Source organism: Parus major, chromosome 5 (genome assembly GCF_001522545.3).
Source record: "Parus major isolate Abel chromosome 5, Parus_major1.1, whole genome shotgun sequence".
Lineage (NCBI taxonomy): Eukaryota > Metazoa > Chordata > Aves > Passeriformes > Paridae > Parus > Parus major.
In genome coordinates this window covers 29,145,370-29,170,468 of record NC_031774.1, presented here as the reverse complement: position 1 = coordinate 29,170,468, position 25,099 = coordinate 29,145,370, and the positions used below count along the sequence as shown (strand labels likewise).

The 25,099-nt window shown below is 37.2% G+C and overlaps 1 protein-coding gene across 2 annotated transcripts in view; it reads left to right on the top strand.

The window, feature by feature from the left end:
- The first annotated feature begins 195 nt into the window (after positions 1 to 195).
- The window catches only part of RAD51B (RAD51 paralog B), a 366,995-nt gene continuing 342,091 nt past the window's right edge, over positions 196 to 25,099 (top strand). Inside the window, exons 1-7 of one of the 2 annotated variants that reach the window (XM_015630799.2) lie at positions 196 to 240; positions 1,237 to 1,330; positions 2,228 to 2,341; positions 3,451 to 3,567; positions 9,094 to 9,230; positions 12,626 to 12,745; positions 13,995 to 14,178. In XM_015630799.2, the coding sequence (XP_015486285.1) occupies positions 1,247 to 1,330; positions 2,228 to 2,341; positions 3,451 to 3,567; positions 9,094 to 9,230; positions 12,626 to 12,745; positions 13,995 to 14,178 (756 nt within the window). In that variant the 5' untranslated portion in view covers positions 196 to 240; positions 1,237 to 1,246. The other variant, XM_015630798.2, reaches the window with a different exon arrangement.

Here is a 25,099-nt window from a genome sequence, read left to right as displayed (position 1 = left end):
CCGAACACGCCCTCGGGCCCTCAGGCTCGGCAAAGGAAACCGACTGAGCAGCTGCGGCCTGACACTACCCCAGGCAGCGCCGCCGCCATCACAGGCGCTCTCTCCCGGGAACTACCGCTCCCGGCAAGCCCCGCGCGCCGCCGGCCGTCAAGGCTGCACGATGATTGGCGGGAGCGCAGGCCTCGCGCGGCGGCCCCGCCCCCTCGCGCCGGCCGCGGGGAGCCTTTGAACAGTTCTGTGGTGAGCGGCTCTGCTCCCGGGTGGGGCTGGCCCGGCCCGACACTCCTCTGGGGCTGGAGTGCGGCCGGAGACCTCTCCCCAGCCGTGGGGTGAGGCCCCTCAGCTGCGGGGTGAGGCTGGTTTGCGGCCGGAGCGGGTGTTGTGGTGCCCGCGGTTTTCGCTGCCGGGCCCGAGAGGGGCCGGGCTCGGTGTCCGGCTGCAGGCGCATCCACGTGTCCCAGGCTGATGCGACGGAGGGAGCCTGTAACTTCGGGGTTCCTTCATGCTTACGGAGAATTTTGTAGAGGGGGCAATAAAGTTTCCGTCTTGTGACGATGTGGAAGCCTGTGCATCTGCAAAATTGTAGCAGTTTTGTGTTATGGCAGACTTTTGCGATATTTGCGCTTACTACGTTATAAAAACCTTTGTTTTGCTTAAATGCCTGTATGAATTAATACTAGAAATGTTTTCCTAAATAATATGTGTGAAACGGCGACATGGTCAAGCATACGTAAGTGTGTGCTTTGGGCTGTAATGGGCTGGACAGCATCCCGTGGTGTTTTGTGCAGTAGAATTCAATGACAATGGGTCACCAAAACTGAGTTGTGTTCTAGCAGTGTATATTCTAGGGTTGAATGCTTACTGTGATTGCTCTACAATTCATGGTCAGGCATCCAAAGATAATTATTTCTTGCCAGTACAGTATAGCATGAACAGTCCTTGTTCAGCTCATGACTGAATTTTCTAGCTTTCTTATGTCCTGGAAACATCTGTCCTATTGACATTGCTGATGCTTCTGTTCTTACTGATAATGTATATTCTCATACACAGTCAAATATGTAGTTTAGCAAAACTGCATTCAGACTGGTAATATAATTTAATGTGATACAGACTTAGATGGGAAATCTGTATCTCATGTATATGTGCACACCTCCCTGTTTAGCAAGGAGTTAGTGCAATTGTCCACACAATCACATTCAAATAATTTTTCAATCATGTTTTTTGTCTGCCTTGTAGATTTGGAAGCATGGCTGCTAAGAAACTAAGAAGAGCACAGTTGTCTCAGGAAATGTGTGAAAGGCTGAGTCGCTATCAGATCACTACCTGTCAGGTGAAGTAGTTATTTTTTTTGTGGGGGCTGTTTTTTTTGTGGCTCGGTTTGGTTTGGTGGCTTTGAGTTTTGTTGGTGGATTGGTGCTTTTTTTTGGGCATGGGTTTGTTTTTTTTTGTGGGTTGGTTTGTTGTGTTGTTTTTTTTTTTGGTTTGGTGGTTTTTGTTTTGTTCTTGTTGTTTTGGTTTGTTTTTTTTTGTGTCTGTGTGGCTGTATTCTTTCAATGCGTGTTGAGTTCACTTCTTGGCAGTTTAATTAAACAGGGACCTTTACTTTCGATAAAGTAGGGAGCATTTCAGACCCTCTCTGGCCTGCTGCCTTGTGAAAATAGGGCTTTAAAATGATAGATGCCTAACTAAAACATTTAAATTTTTATGTACTTACTATCCCTGTGGAAGTAGGGAAGTTGCAGAAGCAGCTCTGTGGGGAAAGCCCTGGGGGTGCTGGTGGACACCAAACTGTCCCTGAGCCAGCAGTGCCCTGGTGGCCAAGAAGGCCAATGGGATCCTGGGCTGCCTTAGGAAGGGCATTGGCAGCAGGTCAAGGGAGGGGATCCTGCCCCTCAGCTCAGCCCTGTGAGGCCTGACCTGGAGTGCTGTGTCCAGTTCTGGGCTCCTCAGGACTAGAGAGACAGGGAGCTGCTGGAGCTGGTCCAGTGAAGAGCTACGAAGATTAAGAGGTGATGGAAACATCTCTTATGAGGAAAGGCTGAGAGAAGCTGGGCCTGTTCAGCCTTGAGAAGAGATGTCAGAGGAGACCTCATCAATGTGTAAAAGTATCTGAAGGGAGAGTTGCTAAACCTGTGGAATATGTACTAATTTTGGACAGTTTGCATCAGTTTAGTTGCCAGCCTGGATTTCTAGGTTGAGCTCTCTGAATTGCTCTGTAATCTTTCAGGAGTTCTTATGTCTTTCCCTCTTGGAGCTAATGAAAGTGACAGGACAGAGCTACTATGAGGTGCAGAAACTTCTTTGTAAAGTCAGCCGAGCTTGTGCTCCCAAAATGCAGACGGTACGTATGCTTGTGTTGATATTTTTTTTTTTATACAATATCTGGGGAAGATCTGAACATTGTCGCTCATCTTTTTAGCTGGGAGGCTTATGGTGTCTCAGTTTTATTGCACAATGACATAATTTTTTATTTTTAAATGTAGGTCTCTGATGCACTTTAGGTTGATGCAGTTACATTTATTAGGTATTATAGCCCCACAAGATTGTTCAGGCTTGCAGCATCAGTTCTGAGTGCTCCAGGGAAATAAGTCATACTCTCTGCCAATCCAGCATGTAAAAATTGAATCTGGTTTGTATCCTGAAGCTCAGAAGATAAAAATTTTGGTTACTAAAAGCAAATAATAAGAATTTTGGTATAAATTTGGTTTAGATATAAAAGTGGTGCCAAGAATTTAAATGATGCTGAAAATAATTTCTTGAGGACTTTTTCTACCCATGTAAGAGTTGTCCTGTGCCTTAGGCTACAGTAGCCTAACTGGGGAGTGTGCAGGAAGGAAACATGTTAGCTACAATGAAGTGGCAGCATTTTCTTTTCCTTTTTGAATTCATATGAAAATATATATTTTAGAACAGAGAGGATACAGACAGTTGTGACCTCGATCAATGCAACCCCTTTCCATACAAAAATAGTCCATATCCAAGTTTATTATGTGTAATTGGCATAGTAATTATAGGAGTAGTTCTGTGAAACTTTAAATTCACTAAGGTGTTGCAATAAATTTGGTAATAGAAGAATTAGTACAACTTTTACTGAATGTATTTAAAGCTAGCAAACTGGTAATGAACATTGATCAGGGAGTTTTACAGGCTGAAAACAAACCTTGTTGAATAGGAGCAGAGACAGCTTATGTCACATCATGATTAAGGGCTTATTATATAATATTGTGGTGAGGGAGAGAAAAAAATTACTCTGTGTGCTATAAATGGAATATAAATAAAAGGAAGGGTGATGAGCTAAGGGTAGACTATAGCTGAATATAACAATATTCTCACTGTTGAGTGTTAAGTCATACCAGGTTGTTGAAAGCAAATACAATTTTCCTATTTCCATTTATAAAAGCTTTTTCTGATTTGCTTATTTTCTTTTGCTTTTTTCCCCTTCTTTCATAGGCTTATGAAATGAAACTAAGGAAGTCTGGTAATCCTTCTTCAGCCTTTTTATCCACCACACTTCATAGTTTGGATAGGATCCTGCATGGTGGAGTGCCTTGTGGATCCCTCACAGAGGTAACTTGTTTAATATACTTTAGCTGAGCATTCTACCTAGGAATCAGAAGTCACAGATAGGTTGGACTGTCTTGTGTCAGGTGCTTCAAACACAAAATACACAAAGATTTTTGGATTAGAACAGTCCGTGCCAAGTGCTTTTCTTTGTCTACTGTGGCAAATTGTCACAGTAGAGGAATAAAAATGAGAAGTTATGAAAATCTTACTATGAAGAAAGTGCATTTTTTCTCACCCTATAATTAAGCTAGTTTGATTTTGATCTCTGATAGAAATGACTTATGAAATCTAACAGTGATTTAAAACATTACTAGAGTTTAAGCAACACTGAGTTGAGACTAAACAGTTTCTGCTCTAGAATCCCTTATGTAGTGAGGGGGTTTTAGTTTTTACAGGTTCAGAGTATTTATTTTCGTAGACAGTGGAATATACACCATGGAGGTTGACATAAAAATGTTTGAGTGCATTCATGAACTTAAATTGATCTGTCGGAATTAATATTTTCTTCATATCTAGGCCTAGCTTTGTTGCCAATGTACTATAAGAAAGTTAGATCAGAAGAGCTTAAGGTGAATACTGCAGTTCTTTAAGTTCTGAGAGAAACAGCTTGCTAAATTCTGTTTCTTTGAAGAAGAGGTGTTCCTATATAGTAGGAAGTATATGTAGTTGCGGTTTGTGTGGTCCTGAGATAGTAACTGTGCTGCTGTTGAGCTCTTCAGCAGGAGATGAGCTTTTGGTTCCTAAAAATATTTTTACCAGCAAAGCAGTGGCTGGATTTTGTCTTTTCTTATGGATTATGGCTCATGTGATCAACTGATGAAATAGCACAGTCAGTGTTTGGAAAGAGGTGATGCTTGTGGCAGCTACAGTCTGGCTTTCCAGGGGTTCTATGTGGTCCACTAACCATTCCTCACTGGAGTCAGAGAATGGCTGTTCATGTGCTTATGTTGCTTAAATTTCTGAATTGAGGGTCTTAGTTGAAATGCAGAGCCACTGCTGCAGAGACAGGAGGAAGAAGTAGGATAGAAAAGTGTCTTTTCTATGGTAGGATAATTTATCCTTGAGCTTGTGGCTGGCTCAGGAGTGGTACCCAAATATTTGGAATATTGAATATGATTTTTTTTTCTGCTAAAAAAACCAAGTGGATGTGATCCTTTTGGGTCTTAAGAGCCACATGGTTAGTTTACAAGGCTGCTGGTAACAGTGTCATAAATATTTGTCTTTGTTCTTAATCCTAAATGGAGTTGTCATTTAGCAATCAGTGCAGTCTGTCTGATGTGTTCTTACCTGAAGACCAGGTAGAGTGGCTCTAGAGCAGTAACAGAATTCAGGCTTGCTGAGTGCCATTTTCTTGGTATTGCTCCAGAGCAAGATCTGGGGAAAAAAAGTGGTTAACATGCTGGGACTTTAGGGGAGTTTAGCTGACCTTTAAGTTTTATGTTTGTTTTGTTTTACATTTTATTTAAAAGTGAACTCTGCAATCAGTTGATCTCAAAGTATGGATGTCAAATACAATTTTCCTGAGATGATATAAAATAATGTTCTACAAGAAGTTAATGTAAGTGCTTAATTTTCCAGAGCTATGTATTTTGTACACCGCTTACCCTGGTTAGTAATCACAATACCCAATTTTAATATTCCCCCCCCAGTGTTTTCTTACAATATTTAGCCTTTAAGTATAAGAAAGCATGAGTAACTGTTGGGACACTGCATTTTAAGAATAGTCATGGTCCCTGGGTATCATTGTATTAAAAGTTAGTTGAGGGGGAATGAATATATTCAGTGATAGGCCAAACTTTCATCTGAATGTAAATGAAAAGCACAGCACCAGGAAAGGTAACACTGCACTTTTAGGTTTTCTTCTGCAAAAAAAAGCTTTTGAATGTGAATATTTTTGTATTCTAAGATATTTTGGTTAAAAATGAGAAGACCTGCCTGGTGCAGTTCTCTACAATGGGAGAGCTCACCAAGGGAGGGAGATGTTGATATCTGTACAAGACATGTAATGGATGAGACCAGAACTGCAAGCACTGCGTCCTTCTACCTGCACCTTGGGCTTGGTTGATGACTGGTACATAACTATTTAGTCAGAAATAATATAGGGGTAACTAGGTGGGATCCAGAAATGTGATGAATAACTAATAATAATACATATTTTCAAGAAAAAATAAAATAGTGTATTGCTTTTTATTTGCCTTTTAGGTACTAAGTGTGGAAAGCAGTTAGGGCACCTATTAGGGGTTTTTCAGCAGATGAAAAGGCAGATGACCATTAACTATACAGAAACTGATTTTCTTTTATTTTAAATCCTGGCTATAGGGATTTTAAAATGTATTTTTGCAAGAGTCTTGAGATCTGAAGTAATTTAAAAGGTTGGCAGCACTCTGTGTTCATCAGAATTGCTATATTTAAATTTTAGTAGGAAGCTATCAGTTTGCTGATGCTGCTGGTTTGATGTTGTGCTTTTGCTGCTTTTATGCTCTACTGCAGCTTGTGAGCATTTCCAGGTTTTTTAATTTTGTTTTTTGTATTTTTTTTTATTTGAGTGATATTGGGATTTAACAATTTTAATTTGCTTTTATTATGATTCACTGGAACATAACTAACAAGTAGATTGTCTTTTGGCATTTTTGAATTAGACAGCTAATTTAAGTCTGAGAGAAGTTCTCTTCAAAAGCATGCTGGGTGCAGAATTTACTTCCTGACTGGTAGGGCTAAATCATTGTCTTTCTGTTACTTTACCCAGCAGTGAGGGTGGCTGGAAACTTGGTATTTGAATACCTGGTCAGAAGGATGAAGACTTGTGGTGGTATATTCTACAGCCAAATCTTCTTGCTTTTTGAGTGCTAGAAGGATTTGATTTGCATTACTCTGTCTCAGACTACTTTTTTTCTAAAACTAAACTATTAGTTTTTAAATTGGATACTAAATCATAGCTGAAATTCTGTGGTCAGAGCTTTTGGCCAAGTTTTATGAGGAAAAATTAAAATAGTTCCTTTTTCTGAGTATTGAAGAGTTTAATTTTCTGGTAGATGAAGAATTAACTCCTTGTGATTTCATCCAAACCCTTCAGATGTGCCAGAGAAAATAGTATATAACTTACTGAAAAATAATTTATCTCTGCCAAATAAAACATACTTTTAAAAACTGTTGTGGTCTTCTTCACATTTCTATCTCAGTGATTTTTTTTCAGAGCAAATTTAGAGTAAAACAAACCAAACATATTTTTTGCAGACATTCAATTTAAATTTATTAGAGGAATTTCAAGCAGGATTCTGTTGTTCTAAGCACTTGCTGAACCAGTGGTAACTACAATAATATGTTGTAGTTTTGTAAAATTGTTCACTGTGGATTATTTAAAAGCCAGTTTTAAGGCCCTTTTAAAACAAAGCAGATTAAACATGAAGCATTGTTGGTTTTGGGAGTAGGAATGCTTTCTTGCTCCATTGGCTTGCTTCCTTGTACTGCTTGTACTGTCCCCTCATTTTTTCTGATATGATGCTCATATCCTCAGACATTTTTATAGCATCTCTGCTGAATTAGCTTCTGTGTCAGCCACTGAAATGGATGTTGGTTCCAGTGCACCTCCCAGGCAAAGCTGAAACTACCAATGTTTTTATGAAGTATCCTCACAGTTGTCCAAACATTTTAATTTAACAAACTGGATTGATGCCCTCCCCTCATTCATTTCAAGTCTTCTTTTTAACAAGAAACAACTGGTGAGATTCATTTGCTGTCACAGTCTAAGGAATGTGTATTGCCTCTGCATTTTTTGTATATGCTTTGGGTTCACATTAAATTGTACCAGATCTTGCTGATATGATAGTTTGCAATTGAAGTACACTGGCTGAGGAACAGATAATTGCATGAATGTGACTGATTCCTGATCTGTAATTCACTAAATGCAGTGTGTGCTTCTAAACAAAAATCACTTCATGCTTCTCTTGCATTAAAGCTTCAAATAGAGTGATTGATATAGCTTGACTTTCAGGCCTTGTTTAAAGACAAAGGTGATTAAAGGGATTTTAACCAACTGTTAACTGTAGCTAATGTGATCCTTCAGTGTTTCCCTGTAAATTTTCTGTGCTTCAAGTCATACTGCTACTGCTTCAAAACCATATCAAAATTAAAACCATAGCAATACTGCAATATCTTGTGGTGAGTGTTTCTGCTTGAAACCAAACTATTGTGCATGCAATCTCAAAAATCAGTTTGATTTTGACTGTCTGTCTACTGTAAAGTTTGTTTTTAAATTTAAAACAATAGCTCTGTATTTAGGCCTTTGTTGTGGCAGTACTAGGTGTTTTGAGACACCATGTTTTGATTTACAGTTCAGCTTCCCTGGAGAGGCTTGCTTTTAAACTTGCATTATTAGTTTGTTGCTACCGGTATAAGAATGAACCCATCACTCTGTTTTCACTGCCTAAAGTCACTTTGACTTTGTTTTTGCTGCTTTATGGCACTCCTAGTATTTACAATTTCATCTCCCTTCCCAGAAGCAGTGACAACGTGGTACTGTGTTTAAAGACCCACTGTAGTAGTAATGAACTTGCAATCATCTGAACACAGAGCCCAGCATTCTGACACAATCTCTGGAAGATCTGCAGTGGATAAAGAACAGCAGTCTGTCATCTCTAGTAGAAAAATATTGCTCTCAGAAACTGGTGATACCATCAAACAATGTGTTCTTTGGATCCTGGTGGTTTTTCTCTTCAGAATCATACTGGAGCCTTTTCATACAAGCTGAAAGTGCTCCCCTTCAATGCTGCTTTACCACAGGGGCTTTCTGTGAGCACCACAGGGGCTTTCTGTGAGAAGCTTAGAAGTGGGGAGCTGGTCTGGATCACTGAATGGTGTTGGTGTTGAAATATGGTAGTGTAGGGAGTTAACACAAATGAAAAAACACATACTGCAGGGTGTAGTCTCTGGAGTGGATAAAATCTGTTTTATGTATATATGTGGTTCATATTGAACATTCAGTCTTTATAGTATATAAGCAATTATCTTTGTGATCTCTAGGAGAGACCTGTTTTAACCAAGGTAATGATGATTGATAAAGATATGTTTATGTATGTGAGCTCATTAGCTCTGGACTTAATTTTCAGCTCTAAAAGCCATTGATAACATGTGAATGTCATCTGTGAATCTTTTAATTCTGCTCTGTTTTAGAAGGTAGCACAGGGACAGATGGAAGAGAGCTAGGTGTCTTTAGGGAAGATCTTGTGTGGTGAGGGGGAGAGTAGAGGACCTCAAATTTGAAAGGTAATAATGACGTCAAAGAAATAAAGTATAAGGATAATGCTCTGTCTGAAAAGCTTTTTAATTCTTCTAGGGATGAATTTGTATGCAAGGTACAGATCCAAGTGTAACTGCAAGTTGGTCTTTGTGGGCTGTGTTCTGTCTTTTCATGGCTGTCATCTCCTTTGGTAACTGGAAGAGCAGAATTGGGGGAACACTGGCTGATGTGACTTAGATAAAATTAGAATTATGGTGAAATGAATGTTATGTTGCTAATCTTTTTCCTTCCAGATAACTAGCCCACCAGGTTGTGGAAAAACTCAATTTTGTATTATGTTGAGTGTTCTGGCTACACTGCCTATAAGCATGGGAGGACTAGATGGGGCTGTTATATACATCGACACGGAGTCTGCATTCAGTGCTGAAAGGTAAGATGCAAACTTCTAAAATACACACAACTGCTTAGAGCCTTTTAGCTTGGAACCTTGAACCTTCAATTATTTTCTGAGCAATAATTGTGCATTTTTAAATACTGGTGGTAATTATTAAACATTCCTTTAGTACATGCAGTTACTCCACAGACAATGAAATTAATTTAATAAAATGGTTTGCTCATGTGTCTTATTTGTATGAGGCTGTAGATTCCAGTTCTGGCATGACAAGGTGGATGGCATTTTTAATTTTTAAATGGTCTTACCAATCCTGTATCTGAAACTTTGTTTTGCAGTTTGGTTTGTGGAGTTATCAGGATGTTAATTAGGAGATGTAAAGACCCAACATTTTGTCTACAATGGCAGTGGAGGTTTTCCAGTGAACTGTGGGACTCACATTGCCCGTTTTCCTTCAGATTCCCATCCTGCTTCTGTTGAATGGGACCTCATGCTTTCCTGCATTTCTGATTCCCTTCTGCAGTAGCCTTAGATCTCCTATATCCTTAGCAGCTATGCAGTGCTGTATTACCTTATTTCTATAACATCTCTGGTTCTTCTGATCTCTTCCACTTGGCCCATGCAGCCCAAATGGCTCAGCTGTGCACTTTGCTGTGTTTGAGTGCTGAACAGACAGGAGACATTCCTGTGTTCGAGTGCTGGATTGCTTGAGAGTTACACATGTTGGTTGCCACTCAATTGTCTGATTAACTGTTGAAATAATCCTGCAGTGTTTCATTAAATGTACCTCTAATTTATTTCACTTAGTTACCAAATTTGCTAAACTTTGCAGCTTTGATGTTTTTGGAATGAGCAAGTTCAAAAGAGGGTCTGGGGAAGGATAAGAAGTACAGTAGTCTCATCCTTGTTTGTGTAGAAAAATGGGCAGAAAGAGGTTCATATGAAGCTCTTTGTTCAATTAAATAATTTATATATTATATAATATATATTATATAATTTATATTATATCTATAATTTATATATTTCAGGTGATTTAGTAGCTATAGCTATGGCACAATGGCACAAAGTATCCAAGTAAATGTATTTCCATTGATTATTCGTTGCAAGTTATCATGGATGACAAAGTGGGATTTCTAACCTGGCTTTTTGTCAAGTTAATGTCACAAAAGTTTGAAATATAGTATATCAAAAAACGCTTCAAGCAATGGCTCTGCAAAGTACAGTGCTTCCTTCTTACACACCACTTAAGTTTGATTTCGGGTCCCTGACATGTAAGTAGTAAAAAAAGGTAGGACCTAAAGAGTGGGTTAAGACTTGTCACTTAGAAATGAGTGCTAAAGAAAAGGAAGGCAGATGCAGTTGAAACTGAAACTGCTGAAAATAGGATATAGAAAGGAAACATGATGAAAATAATATTATTATTAAGGATGAGAATATTTATGTATTAAATCATATTTAGTATTTCTCAGGTGCAAATTATAAATGCAATTTCAGCAGACTGACTATATATATTATGCTTTCTGTATTGTATCCTCTAAGGAGCTGAACCATCAGGGCCAGAGAGATGCATATCCCCTTTTCCCAAGGTGGTGTGTGCTGAGAGACAGCAGGCAATACAGTGAGCTTCATTTCTGGGCTGAGATATGAGAAGCTTTACAATTCCTAACTGCCTTTGTGGTGAAAAAAGCTTTGCCTGGAGAGGTGGTGCCACCTCCATCCTTGAAGGCTTCTGAAACAGATAAAAGACTCAAGTAACTTGCTCCGACTTCATAGCTGGCAGTGCTTTGAACAGGATGTTGCCTCAAAATCTCCTGAGTTCTCTTTCTAAACTGATTTAAAATTTGTTTTCCCTGAAATCGCTTTTTGTATTAATGAAAGGAACTTAAATTTAGAGATAACAAGTAAGTTGTGCCCACAAGTATAATCCACTAGATGCCACTCTTCTCAAGTTATAGGTAGGATATGTTTGCTTAAAATATAAACAATTAAGTATTTTTTGTTACTAAAAATTAAAGTCTTTATTGTGGAGAAAATTTTCCATGTAGATTGTAACTACAAGTTTCAACGTAAAATTCTTGGATCATCTCTTTAAGGATGTAGGTGAAATTGCCTTGTGGTCAGAGGAGTGCCACTTCTTTCCAGTGATTTCTGAGGAATTTATAGGCATTCAGTATTTCTAAAATGAATACTTTTTAATTTCCTCTATGATTTTATGTATAAAATATAATTTGATTGAAAACTGTTTAGTTTTACATCTGTGTGAAAGATTTTTTCCCCCAAGTTATAATTTGTGATTATGAAGGTATTTTGACTTAAAATAAAATAGATATCCAGCTCCTTCTGACTTCTTTTGGTGTTATCACCTGTTTTTTGCTTCCTTAGTCTACTCTGATAATAACCAGTGATATGGTTAGCAATTATAATTCAAGGTTTTGATGGGTTATGAATTTCCTGATAAGGTAGTGGAGAACATTTAGTCCTGGAACCCCACATTCAGTTCTATCAGTAAAGGAACCACTTCAACTGTTCAGTCTTTTTGTTACATCATGTTATTTGTAGCTGTTTCACCTGAATGAATGGATGTTCAGTTGTAGATGCCTTGGCACCTGGGCTCTCAGTCACTTTGTGACCCAGTGGTTTAACTTTTAATTTTTTCTCCCTGTGTTCTAGCAAGTATATTTTAATCAGATTTTGTAAGCCCTTTTTATAAATAGGTAATATAAACTAGAAGCTGTTTCAGTGAAAGTCTCCCATCCAAATAACATTGTTTGTGTTTTTAAGGAGATATATCTGTCCAAAGATTTTTACCTTGTCAGCCATGTTTTCCATACATGTACTGCTTGCTTGAGTACTTGGAGTTGAACTGGGCTCTGTTCTTTGCAGTCCTGCTTCCATGTTGGTTGGATCTTCTAATGGATCTTCTGTTTCTTACCAGCTTGTTGCATTTCTGTGGTGGCACAAAGCCATGATTTCACTGCAAGATAAAGGTGAAAAGGAGGATGGTTAGAGTTGGAGTGTAGTTTTATTTAAATGAAATTAATATTTAGATAAAATAATTATAACAGGAAAATTCTTGGTCATTGAATGGAATCTCTGGTATAAAACTTGAAGAACTTAGTAAGTAAACTTTCCTTCTAGAGGAGATATGCCCTTTGCTTTCTTTGCATACAGACACATGATATCTTTCCCTAGTGTACCACTGATTCAGTATCACTGGAAAGAGAACCTAACTGTTCTCACTTCCACTGTTTCATTCTGATAAAGCATGCTCTTCCTTTTATAAAGATTTCCAGTCTTATTTGGCATCTGCTTATGGTTCAGAGCTTTGCTGTGTTTGCTTTCTGAGCACTTGATACCTTATTATCTTGCATTATTCTTTTTGCAGTATTATGCCTTCCGTTTGTTTTTTATGTTTGTTTGGTTTTTTTTAATAGGTTGATTGAGATGGCAGCAAAGAGATTCCCTGCTTATTTTGACTCAGATGAGAAGTTGCTCTGCATGACCCGTAGCATCCACCTGTACCGAGAGCTCACCTGTTGCAGTGTACTGAAGAGGTATTATTTTCCACAGTTTAAGAAAAGAAAAGACAATTTTGACTGGATTGTCTATAACAATTATTTTTTTTTGTATCAATGTTTTTATGAAGAGTAATTAGTTTGAGACCTTTTCATGTGGATACCAGCATGGTCTCCAACAAAGTAACACTGCTACAGAGAGATTGACATTGCTCATTTCATTTCATAACATGTGACTAAACCACTTGATGGTTTTTAATTTTTGATAGACCATTTCTATGTGATCTGATCCTTGTAAGCCTTTAAAGGGGAATGTTTGAGACAGGTATTCTCTTTGATTGTGGAGAAACCATAGTATAAGAGTTACATTTTCCATGAAATAGAAATTTGTTCCTCCAAAGCATTTTACTTCCAGGAAGATGGAGATTCCTCCAGCAGTGGGAGTTGTTCAGCAGTCACCAGCCTAAGTGCAGTGTTCTATTGTCATGTTGTTACCATATATTAATTAGTGAACATATGTTGCAATGAAAATTAACATGAAAATCATGTTGTGTGTTTTATGTTAGTGGGGGAATTATTATCAGAATAATTTTTTCTTCTAATACTGCTTTATCAGAGAAGAGCTAGTAGCATATTAAAGAAACATGGAATAGCTTGAGTTGGAAGCGAGCTTAAAGATCATCTAGTTCCAAACCTCCCATGACAGGCAGGGATAGCACCCACTTGGTCAGGTTGTTCAGGGCCCCATCCAACTTGTCATTGAACATTTTCAGGAATGGGACATCTACAGCTTCTCTGGGCACCTGTGCCAGTGAATAAAGTATTTCTTCTACCAGACTACCCACTGAATAAAATATTTCTTTCTGACTTCTAATCTAAATCTCTCTTTTTTTGATTTAAAGCCATTTTCCCTTTTCCTATCACTATGTGCCCATGTAAAAAGTCACTCTCTTACTTACAAATCCCCTTGAAGAACTGGAAGACCTCAGTGAGGCACAGTTTCAATGCCCACTTTACTTGCTGTCTGCCATTCAGGGGTTGTACAGCATATTGTTGCTAGCTAGAGGTCTTCCAAAACTCTTGTAGAAAGGTCCTACCCTGGGCCCACTGAGCCTCAGATTCCTTTCCAAATCTGTTTAATACATGTTAATGGACAGGGTGTGTGAGGAGGGAAAAAGAGGGAATGACTTTAAGCTTACTGAAGGAATATTTATTTTAAAAATTACAGTGTTATAAAATGGTTCTATTGTGTAAATAATGCTATCAGTGACTTTTTTTTTTTTTTTAGGATTATGTCTTTGGAAGAAGAAATTATTTCAAAGAAAGTTAAACTTATAATAATTGACTCTGTTGCTTCAGTTGTCAGAAAGGAGTTTGATACAAAACTCCAGGGCAATCTGGCAGAGAGAAGTAACTTTTTGACTAGAGGAGCATCAATGCTGAAATATTTGGCAGAGGAGTTCTCAATACCAGTAAGTTCTTCCTCCTTTTCTCAGTTTTTGCCTTGCAGTATCAAGTAGTAGAGATGAAGGAAAATGACAAGAAGAGAGAAACCGGACAATGATTCTAGCAGGAATCTTTAAGCAGGTACTAGTTGGAATATAGTTGGGCAGTAGAAGAACAGTAATGGTTCTGCTTGGTATGTTTCTTCTGTGAGGTTTTTGTTTGTTTTTTAAAATGTCTTAGAAGTTATTTTATTTTGTTTTGTTAATTTTTGACTTTGAATAAGAAATTATTAGAGTCTCCATATGTTTCTCAGAGCTTTGCTTTTTTTATTGTTGTTTTTTTCCTTAAAGCCTATATTTTCTTGCCATTAAATACTGTTTATCCTGATGGTTCCTTTGTGCTGCGTTGTCACTCTACCTAATGCATATTCTGGGTAGGTGAAGATTTTTTTTGCCTCTTTTTCTTAAGTTAATAGAATCTCAAGAAGGCCAGTGCTCTGGAACAATGTAAATTCCTTTTGAAGCTGATAAAGTATGCTAATTCCTGCAGAAGGGAAGGTAACAGCTCAGCAAATCCTTGTCTGTAGACTTGCCCATGAAATGCAAAGGAAGATGTGGACACTCAGTGTAAGGACTGGGCAGACCTGATTGAAAAGTGCTTTAGAATATGTAAACTCTGTATATGTGTGTGTATTTGTGTGTGTGTTCATTATGTGATCCACAAAGGGTCATTTCAAAAGGTATCTTTGAAACTCAACTCTTTCAAGTATTTCCTGCAAAGATTTTTACCTTGTCAGCCATGATTTCCTGGTATGGGTAACCTACTCATTGCTCCAGTGTAAGAGAGAAGCTGTGGTAAGAATGTGAGTAAGACTGGAGGGGCCTTTTTCACTCTGATGCTCCTGAGGTCACAGAACCCATCACATTAGAAATAGGAAGTGTGGAACTGGCTGAAGTAACTTAGGAGGAATGGATTTCCTTCTCCCAGATGACTTCTAAAGACTTCTGATGGAGAAGATTAAACCCTGCTTAAGTGCCTTTGAAGTTCAAAATGTACAAATGTTAGCATCTTAGTGCACCCAGTAATGTTTATAATGTCTGTTTATAAAGCCAGGAAAGAATTGTGTGTAAGCATGTACACTCTGGTATTCTGAGACAATATTATGCAGTCTTTTGAGAAAGGGGAGAAGTTTTATGAGAAAATACTATTTTTCTCTATTTCTCCATTTTCTTCTCCTTTAGACAGCCCCTGCCCTGCCTTCCACCTTCACTGAAATGGTGAAGCTGAGCTGGATTTGAACCTCTGACATTTCAGGCTGCTGTCCTTCTTAGTCAGAGAACAGTTTTGATATTCATGAAAGTCTTAAAATTGGACAGTATGAAGTTGCCTAAGAGTGTGATCTTAATTCTTCTTACATAAACAGAATATAAAGCTCTAACATTGAGAGGTTTCATCATGTTAAAGCTGACATGTTTGCTTTGTGACATTTTCAGTATCTGATGTTGAGGTTGTTTCCCACTGTGAACACTTCAGTAAGGAGTTCTGGGATTTTTAGCAGGAACTTGTGCTTTGATTACAGCCTTTGACTTTTTGAATTGGTCTGTGGTATATCTTACCTTTTAAATAAAATCTTTAAAGAGCCATGCAATTACATGTGAATACACAAACTGAAAGCTCATATGTTTTTAAAGCAATCATTGATTAGATTTTTCAGTTTATTAAATGCAAAAACACTCTTTTCATTTATCAACTTTAACAAGCATTACTTGTTGGCTGGTTCTAGGGTATTTCAAAGATTTATTAAAATTTGTGTTGCAAAATAAACTGTAGTAAGTCCTATTAATTAAGAATTCTAGGAGGGGTTGAGCTAGAGATTTGGGTTGTTGCAAACATGGATTTCTAGGCAAGGCTGTCTGGCTAACAAGCAGAATCCAATGTTGTACATCTGCAAGTGTTGGCACATACTGCAAAATCAGTCTGCTGTTCATGTGTTGCATTAACTTCCCTTGCAGAGTATCTGAGCTTCTCACTGTAAATAACTATGTTGGCATTGTTTCAGATGTTTTTATTTACCTAGAAAATAATAAATATAAATTTGTGACTAAGGGTGTTAGTAAGGTTGCAAGGTGATTTAGATCACTAATGAATTTGACACATGAATGTAACATTCATGGCACAGTCAGTGCAACTAAATACTAAGTTGGGCAACAATTGGGGAGACTGTCTGAGGCTGATAGGATTTGAACTTAAAGTCAATCCTTTTGGCTTTAGGTAAAAGTCTGGTGAAAAACTTTGAGTAGCTGAACAAGGGAATTGGAATTTAGGAGGTATCAGCTATAACTCTTCTTGAAGCAGTGCATCTGCCACTGACAGTCCAGAGAGGGTGGTGAAAAAGCAGCTTCCAGAGAACAGCCTCGAAAATGAATGAGGGAGACCAGTCTTAGTAAAGAAGACATAAGGTGCTTACTTTGTTTAGCTTAGGTAAGAAAATGTTAAGGGCTTCTTCATTGGTCAATATGCACCTACTCTGTGAAGAGATATTTGATAAAAGCTCTCTTTGGCTGATGCAGGTGTACCCCAATTCTGTGGCTGGAACCTGAATTAAGCAAGTTCAGACTTCAAATAAGGGGCATGTTCTTACTGGGCTAATTAATCACTGGAATGCTTTACTAGACATAAATAGCTGTTTATCATGAGTATGTTTAAAGGGTCATTCCTCCCCCATTTCCTAAAAGGGAAATGGGTTCAAATAGGGCTACGTTTGTGGAGATCCTGTGCTACCATGTTATGCCAGAGTTACAAGGATTTTAATGCAGTTATTTTTGTTGGCATTCTAAACTCTCTGTTTATAATTATTGTTGGTGGTGTCAGGTTATTGAGTTCGATGTGCAGAAGTGGCTAGCGGTCACAGTTTTTACCAAACTCAAGGGGAGCTGTTTCAAACCCAGGTAGCTCTGTATGGTATGAAGTCGTTGGAAAAAAAATTGACCTTGATCATACCAAAACTGGTGGTGGTTGTTCATTAACCTCTCTGCACCTCTGTTTTCAGGTTGTAAAATGGGGCAGAACTGTTTAGTGAGAGGATGTTGTGAGGATAGGGTCATTACTAATAACAAGGAACTTGTACCGAGTCTAGGACAATATATAGATGCTCCTTGGAAAGCAGCAGTTGCCATCCTTAGTTGTAGTAAATGACAACTTAATTCATGTCTTCAGATGAGAAAAAAATAATAAACATGTTAATTGAATGGTACCATCTTAGCCACTGAATGAAGCTAATGGAAGTGGTTTGTAATTGTCATTTTATGCTTGACTTAATTTTTTGTTGTAGGTTTTTTGTTTCTTTTTGTTGTTGTTTGTAAAGTACAAAGAAAAACAAAGGCTTTTTTGTTTTGTTTTTTTTTTTTAATTTGTGGCCATTAGTAAAACTTAAGTTGTTTTTCAAAAAGTGAAGTATGATGCTTGATCACATTTTTTGGTGTTTTCTTCCTTGTAACTTAGCAGTAAACCTAGGTTCATTCTGGGCATTTGAAGTGATGCCAGAACAAGAAGCAGCACAAGGTTTAGATCATTTATGGCTGATTGACAGGTGACCTGGCAGCCATACTGATGACTGAACAGTCTCTGAAGCTTTTGCCTCCTTATGCACTACATAGCAGCGTCCCTTTTTCCCTTTCTTGCAGAGTTATAACCAAAACATACCTTTTTTACCCCAGGTTTGGTTGCAACTAGCTGGTCAGATCAAAAGCAGTTCCTGGAAACTGAGAAAGACAGCTTGATTATCAATGAAACAAAATTCCCTTTCTTTTTAAAAAGCAGTGAATATGCAAATCTATATGTGAAATTTACATTACTTGTATCTGTTAATATCTGCACCTTGTAGTTGAGAGCATTTGATCTGAATGTTTTCTCTTAAAATGTGTGTTGATGCTGTTTATCAGATTACATATTTAAATAACAGTAATTAGTCCTATATGTTTCCTGTTGAGCTTCCTGACTTCCTTAGCCTTCAGAAAAAGAAAGTAAAATATGGTTGGGATTTTCTTTCTTCTCTTCTTCCATGTACTCAGGAAACTCTATATTATTGGTAGGTTGAAACTAAAACTTAGTATGACTAGAATTGTTGTTGAGATTTAAATATTTACCTTATAAAATTTTTTGTAGACTCTGATTTTCTAGTCATTAATACTTCAGAAAATACATGAAGCTGGCTAGACGTCTCTGTGAAAAAGTACTCCAGACAGCTGAAAAACCAAACTGCTTTAAGCATTCTTTTAAATGCCAAATTGAGACTGATGATGAAATTTGCTTTGTAAAACCCTAAAGCTAATCAAATTACAGCATTTGCTGTCTTTTATGCTTTTGTCTGGATTATGTTCTTAGATCACTGACCTGAACCATTGTTATTTATGATCAATATGTTGGTTATTGTTACCAGCAAATGCGTAATAGTATGGTCTCTTTTTTTTATTTGTTCTTTCTGAAAATATGAAGTAACTTAGGATGAGCAACTTTTATTTCTCATGTTTAATGTTTTTAGAGCAAATGAAAGGCAAACCTTATGTAATTATTCTCCAGAGCTTTCTAAGCTAAATAAATTATCCGTAGTTCAAGAAGCCTACAAGTTCCACAGGTAATGTTTTTCCCCATTTAGAATCAACATGCTCAACTTAAAAACTAAAAATACACTTGATATTTATGATATGAAAACAGATCTGTCATAGTCAATTTTATTTTCACACTCTGATCTCATAGATATTTCATTTCAGTGCTTCACAATCACTTATGCATTGTGCTCCTTAAACTTGTATTTTCATTTACTTTAGCAAGCCAAATATTTAGGTAAATTTATATTTGCTTTCAGGCCGAGTAAGTTTTTTTGTCTCAAAATCACTTCATATGAAGAAATTACTTGACATCTGCAGTGCCTTTTCTGCTGTCTTTCATAAAGTGTGTTACTTGTCTCATCTTCTTGCAGTAAAGTGTCTCAAAACTGAAGTGCTTCTCTTGGTGCAGAGGGAATATTCAAGCTCTTAGGTTTCTTTGTGTTTATAATCAAGTATTCCCATTTGGCCTTATTCTTACTTCTTTTTATTCTGTTTCCACATAGATGGTTGCTTGTCACCTCCTCTGCACTTTAGCAGTTGCTGTTCTGATATTTGAAAATACTAGTTTATGGAACACAAAACAAATTCTAAAAGAAAAGATTCCTGAAGAAAAGTTGTTTAGATGCCAGTTCCCTTTGAATTAGAAGTAAATATGTAAAGAATTTGGTAAAAAATACGTAGTTGATTCGTTGTTATATTGTGTAGCAACACTGTGTGATGACTTTTCCAAAATTATGGGGATACATTAGACTTTCAGGTTACTTTGTCTATACGGGGACTGTAAAGCTGCTGAAACGCGAACTTGGTTTTTATTCTTTGCTATTAAAAAGTTTGTTTAATACCAATGTTACAGAAACCCTAGCTGAATTATCTTTACAGGTTTTTTAAAACTAGAATAAAATAAACTTTACTTGCAAAACTTAGAGAGCTGGCTCCACTTTGAAGTCTTCTAGAAAGAGAAATCTCTTACAAGTTACGCCACATTGAATCATGTGTTTCTTTAATGAAGAATGAATGCTATCAGAAGAAAACATTTTGGAACTGAGTTACCAGAATCTAACTAGCCATATTTAGGCCAGATGTGGTTCTGACTGTTTCTAGTGATGAGAATTCTGTGGAAAGTATGGGTCCTTTTCTGTTAAGCTGCTGATGTTGATGTATAGTGTTATGTCACTCAAATTTTAAGCATATTTTGGGTTTATGTATGTATGTGAACATGAATACTGTTTCCAGCTGCTCATAGAAGCATCTTCCTGTTTCTACATAATCACACTGAACTCCTGGCCATCTGCTTACTCAAATTTTAAGTAATAATGTACTTCTCCTTTCAGTCTGGGGCTGCTACATGTGTTGTTCTTCTTCCTCTCCCTTCATATGAGGAGCTTTCATACTTTTTCCCAGGAAGTTTGTGTATTTCTCTGGATAGCAGCATGAATGTTAAAACAATGTGACTGATTAGAAGACACAGTAGAGCATTTGAACCTGCAGAATTTTATTAATGTAATTCACCAGGTTCTTGGAGAAACTGAGTAGTCTCCTGATCAACACAACAGGATAAAAAGATCCTAGTGTCTTATCCTAATCATATTGTGAACATTATCCACAGAAGAAAAAGTATTTAGAGTAATGTAGATATTGCACAGTTTGCTGACTACATGGTTCTGTATGCAACAAAGAATCTTTGAGTAGGCCTGCCTTTGTTTTGAGACATGGAAAACAATAGTAACCTGTTTCCTAAATCAGGAAGATTATTTCCAAAACTAACTTTCTTCAAAAAAAAAAAAACCCAAACAATTCTTGTTCTCTTTGAGGTGTTTCACTTCCCCTGCACCAAAATTCATGTTGGTGTTAATGTCCTCATTAAATGGTGAGCTGAACAACATTAGAAAATGACATTTGTGCTAGCTGTATCAGAACTTTTGGTTTCAAACATTCTTTTTGGGTATAAAGAGGAGCACCTAACCTTGTTCCGTGTGCTTCATCTGTTTAAGTAACAAATAGTTTGTGAAATGAGTGTGGTGAGGCACTGGAACAGGTTGTCCAGAGAAGTTGCAGTGTACCATCCCTGGAAGTTTTCAAGGCTAGGTTAGATGAGCAGACTTATCTAGCAGAAGGTTCCCTGCCCATGGCAGAGCAGTTAGAACTAGATTAGCTTTAAGATCCCTTCCAACCCAAACCATTCTATGATAAGGTTTCCTGACATGTTATACTTAGCAGTACTTTCATGCCCAGAACTGAGTCTATAGCTTTGGATTTTTTAATGAAGTATTATAGTGTTAGCCTTTATTTTTTTTACAAGTGCCTACTTGAAAAGTAAATGTCAGAATTTCACATGTATATAAAATTTCACATGTATATAAACAGCGCTATTTGCAAAGTGTTATTTGGCATGAATTTTAATTTTTGTTGTTGTTTACTCAGGAAACCAAGATGGTTAAAGGGGACTTACAGAACAGCGTTCTTTCTATGCCCTTGCTAAAACTTCATAAACTCAGTTTTTATTGGCAGACTGTTTCTGTTTCAATTATTCCTTCACAGTATTGAGCAAAACCAAATTTTGATAAAAGGAGGTAAATGTGCCTGTTAAGTGTTGTTAGAGTAGTGAAGGTAGATGGCTTTGTCTTCTCGTGTGGTTGTTAAAATTTATCCTCAGAAAATGCACAGCTTCATTTTAGTTTAAAATGGCTGGTTAAAATGTAATTATAACTATCTTCAGTACTGCTGCCATTTGCATTCTTTTTTAAATGTGTCTGGAGAATATATGTTTATGCAGTTTATGGCCTGACACTGTTCCTTTTGGACCATCTATACCATGAAATATTTAATACTGCTGAGGAAAAGGAATGAGAAATGGTAGAGCAATATTTCCTGTTTTCATGTGGTGATGAAGTATAGTGAAGGAGCTAGTTTAGTTACACGATACTTGAATTCAGTTTGTTTTTTCTTTTAAAGTATTCCCTTCATTGCTTTTTCCATTTTACAGTGGAAGTGACTTTGCCAAAAGCTATCATTCTGCACAACTGCACATATGAAATTATGTAGAAGGAACACACCAGGATTAACATACAGGGGAGGGAGTTGAGAGGAATCATATTTTATTACCAGGTTTATTTTTGATTTGCTATATGATTATGCACAATATTTGCTATAAAGTCGGGCAGGCACTTTCTCTGATATCTGCCTTGACTTGGATTTCTGGAAGACTTCTTCCAAAGTAAATAAACAGTTTCTTGTGTTTTCTAACCCTCATTGTTACACTTCTCTGGCTTCCCTTTAGCTGATTGACATAGTCTGGAAAGTGAGGTGCCCAAAACTGGACAATATTCCAGAAGAATCTCTAGCAAAGTTTAGGTATGGAGAAGGATTTCTTCTCATGCCTTGCAGGGCATCCTCCTGTTTATGCATCATAACACAGTTTGCTTCCTTTGCAACAGCCTGATGCTGTTTACTTACCAGTTATTAAAATCTTGGATCTGCATCTGCTGACTTTGTTGCTTAGCTAGTTGCTACTTCTAATGTTATTTTTCCTGATTTGCCAATATGATTTTGAATTCTAATCTCATGGTTTACTTGCAGGCTCCTCCCTGCTTACCTTTTTTTCTTGCAAAAAGCAAGCTTTTCTTGCTTTTTGCAAGAAAATGATCATTCATTCTGTTACAGATTCTTTCTGTAACTATTGGATAGAATGAGACCATGCAGACTGTACCATTTTATTCAATGAGAGACCTTTAAACACTGGTAACTGCTATGTGTCCTTTTACAATAAAATTCACATAGATTAGTCTAGGTTAGAATTTTATAGTTTCAGTAACATACCTATCTATGATCTTCTACTGCTAAAATAAAAGTACAGTATTTGTATAAAAATACTAGGGTTTTTTTTGTTTGGGTTGTTTTTGTTTTGTTTTTTTCCTCTGCCCTATCTTATTGTTATTCTGTATGTGCTTTAAAAAATGTCAGGTAATTGTATTGATGGGCTTTTATGTCTTGTCTTGGGAGTTTACGTTTTGATTGTATGAAAAACTTGCCTGAACCTTTGGGCCAATAATCTATTTGTGACTTTGCAGAGAAGTACTTATGTTTTGAGTATTCAATGCTTTTTGTATTTTTTCTTGTGCTTCTTCCTTGTCCTCTGTTTTTATTTAAACTGTAAGTTCTCTAGGAGTATTTCTATATAATTTATAGCTGAAAGAGATTCTAGTCTTTAGACAGGATAGTAATGTAAAGAATAGTTGGACAGATTGCAAGTTGTTAGAAAAACCTTGATGGGTCTTGAGCTTCTTGTTGAATCTTGAGCTCCTTTATGAGCTCAGTATAGACAAATTAGTGATTTGATTTCCAGATTCTCTAGTGTTAGTTTGCTTTTTGGTTACTCAGCCCCAGGACTTCTGGGAATAATGAGGACCAGCTCTGCAATTGTTACTCCTAAGTAATATTGTACCAGCCCCCTTGAGTCATAAAGGGATGGGGATAAAACAAAATTAGGATTGGAAAATGCATATGTTTTATAATACAAATATGCCCAGAGATCAAAAGTAAAATTTTATTTTCTTGGAAACGGGGTAATAGAAGTGATGGTACAACTTCCCTCTTTGTGTCTACAGGACTGCTTTGTGAGAACATTGCAGTCATGTGGAATTAGGTGTGCTGCTGGACCTGCTTTTTGTTCAAGTTTGGTCTGGAAGCTCCATGATGCAGTCTGCTTGCTGCTGTTACTGCAGAACCTGCTTTCTGCAGTCTGCAAAATTTCCTTCTTTCTACATATAGTAACAGACAACCAGACTAAACTATTGCAGCTGGATGGTTGATGATCCTGTGCTGCTTTGAAATTAGAAGTATCTAGATTTGCAGGACAAGTTTTTTAGTCTGCACTTTTTCCTCTGCTGTTGAGGCTCTTATGCATTAGAAGAGTTCTTTGTTTTGCTCTGGTTTCCTTACTCTGTTTTGCTTGGAATTGAAATTTATTAGATATAACAAAAGGTCTCCTGAGAAACTGCATTCTGACTTTTCTATAAGATGACTCCATCTTTATTGAGAGCAAGTATGTTTTATATCATTGTTCTCTGAAGTTTCAGCTATATATGTTGATTTTTTTCACCCCAGTTTTCTATTTAAAGTAGAAACCCCATCATTTTAATAGGCTTTTAATTATTTTGGAAGAAATTCAGTATAAATTACTCTCTCTAAAATGCATAGTTATATCTCATTTGAAAATAGCATTTCTGCTGTAATATAGTAAGTAAACAAAATGAGATTTCAAGGTTTTTATTGAATAGGGCTGAACAGTTTTCTGCAGTTTTGATTAGACAGGAATGAATGAGCTGGTGTTTTTTCTTGGTGAGACTACATCTGAATTTTAGTAATGACAGTATCTCTTTCCAGCTCAATAGTCCTAACATTTGATACTCCAATTTTGAGAAGCTGTATTGCCCACCCCAGCATTAAAATAACTTTCTTTGTCTCTAGATGCCAGTATTTTCCATATGTTATTTTTGTATTTATTGTATCTCCTACTTTTGACCTAGACAAAGAGCGCTTTTCTCTTCAACAATGTCCGAGGTCTTGACTGGATTCTTGGCAGTCCATGGTACTACATTTTTCATTATGTCCTGATTAGCAAGATAAATTCTAATACATGAACTGTTATTTTTCTCATGCAGCTGAAACTTAGTTCTTGAAATAAAAAAGTTTTAGAATTGTTTACTGCTTAGCTGTTTTTTGTAGTTTCATAAAGATTTCCCCTGGGGAAGAAGGGTTCTTGCTTAAGGCTGCAGGCATATGTTGGTGCTCTAGGTACTTTACTTCTGAAGAACATTAGTTTAAGCAAAATGGCTTCAGATATTGGCAGTCTTTGGAATACCAAACTGAAGTTATTTCCGTGTAAAGCTTATGAACAATGCTAGTAAGCTACAGCTGGGTAACTGGAAGTTCAGTGTAGGATGATGTGTCTTTCTCTGTAAGTCTTAAATTTTTGCATCATCTAAGGTTGGCATATTTTGGGCTCTTATAACTTCCTGTGGTTGCATGGAAGAGCTGTATGTCACAACTCTTTCTGGAGCTAATGAAACAGTCATACCTGGGCAGTGAGTACAAAGTCTCTGAGGAGGCCTTGGGTACACAACATATGCACAGAACTAGAGTACTGTGTGATAGAGCAGCTATGTTTTATTCTGCTTCTGTGATGTCCCTAAAATGGATCTGCTAGAAACAAAGAGAGGGTGCTGAAACACTTTGTGAAGCTTGCTCCTGCTTGTCATATTTTCAAGGAGCAGATTGACAACAGTTAAAGAAATAGGTACTGTAGAGATCCTGTTGGGGTTGGCAGCAACACTGCTGTGTC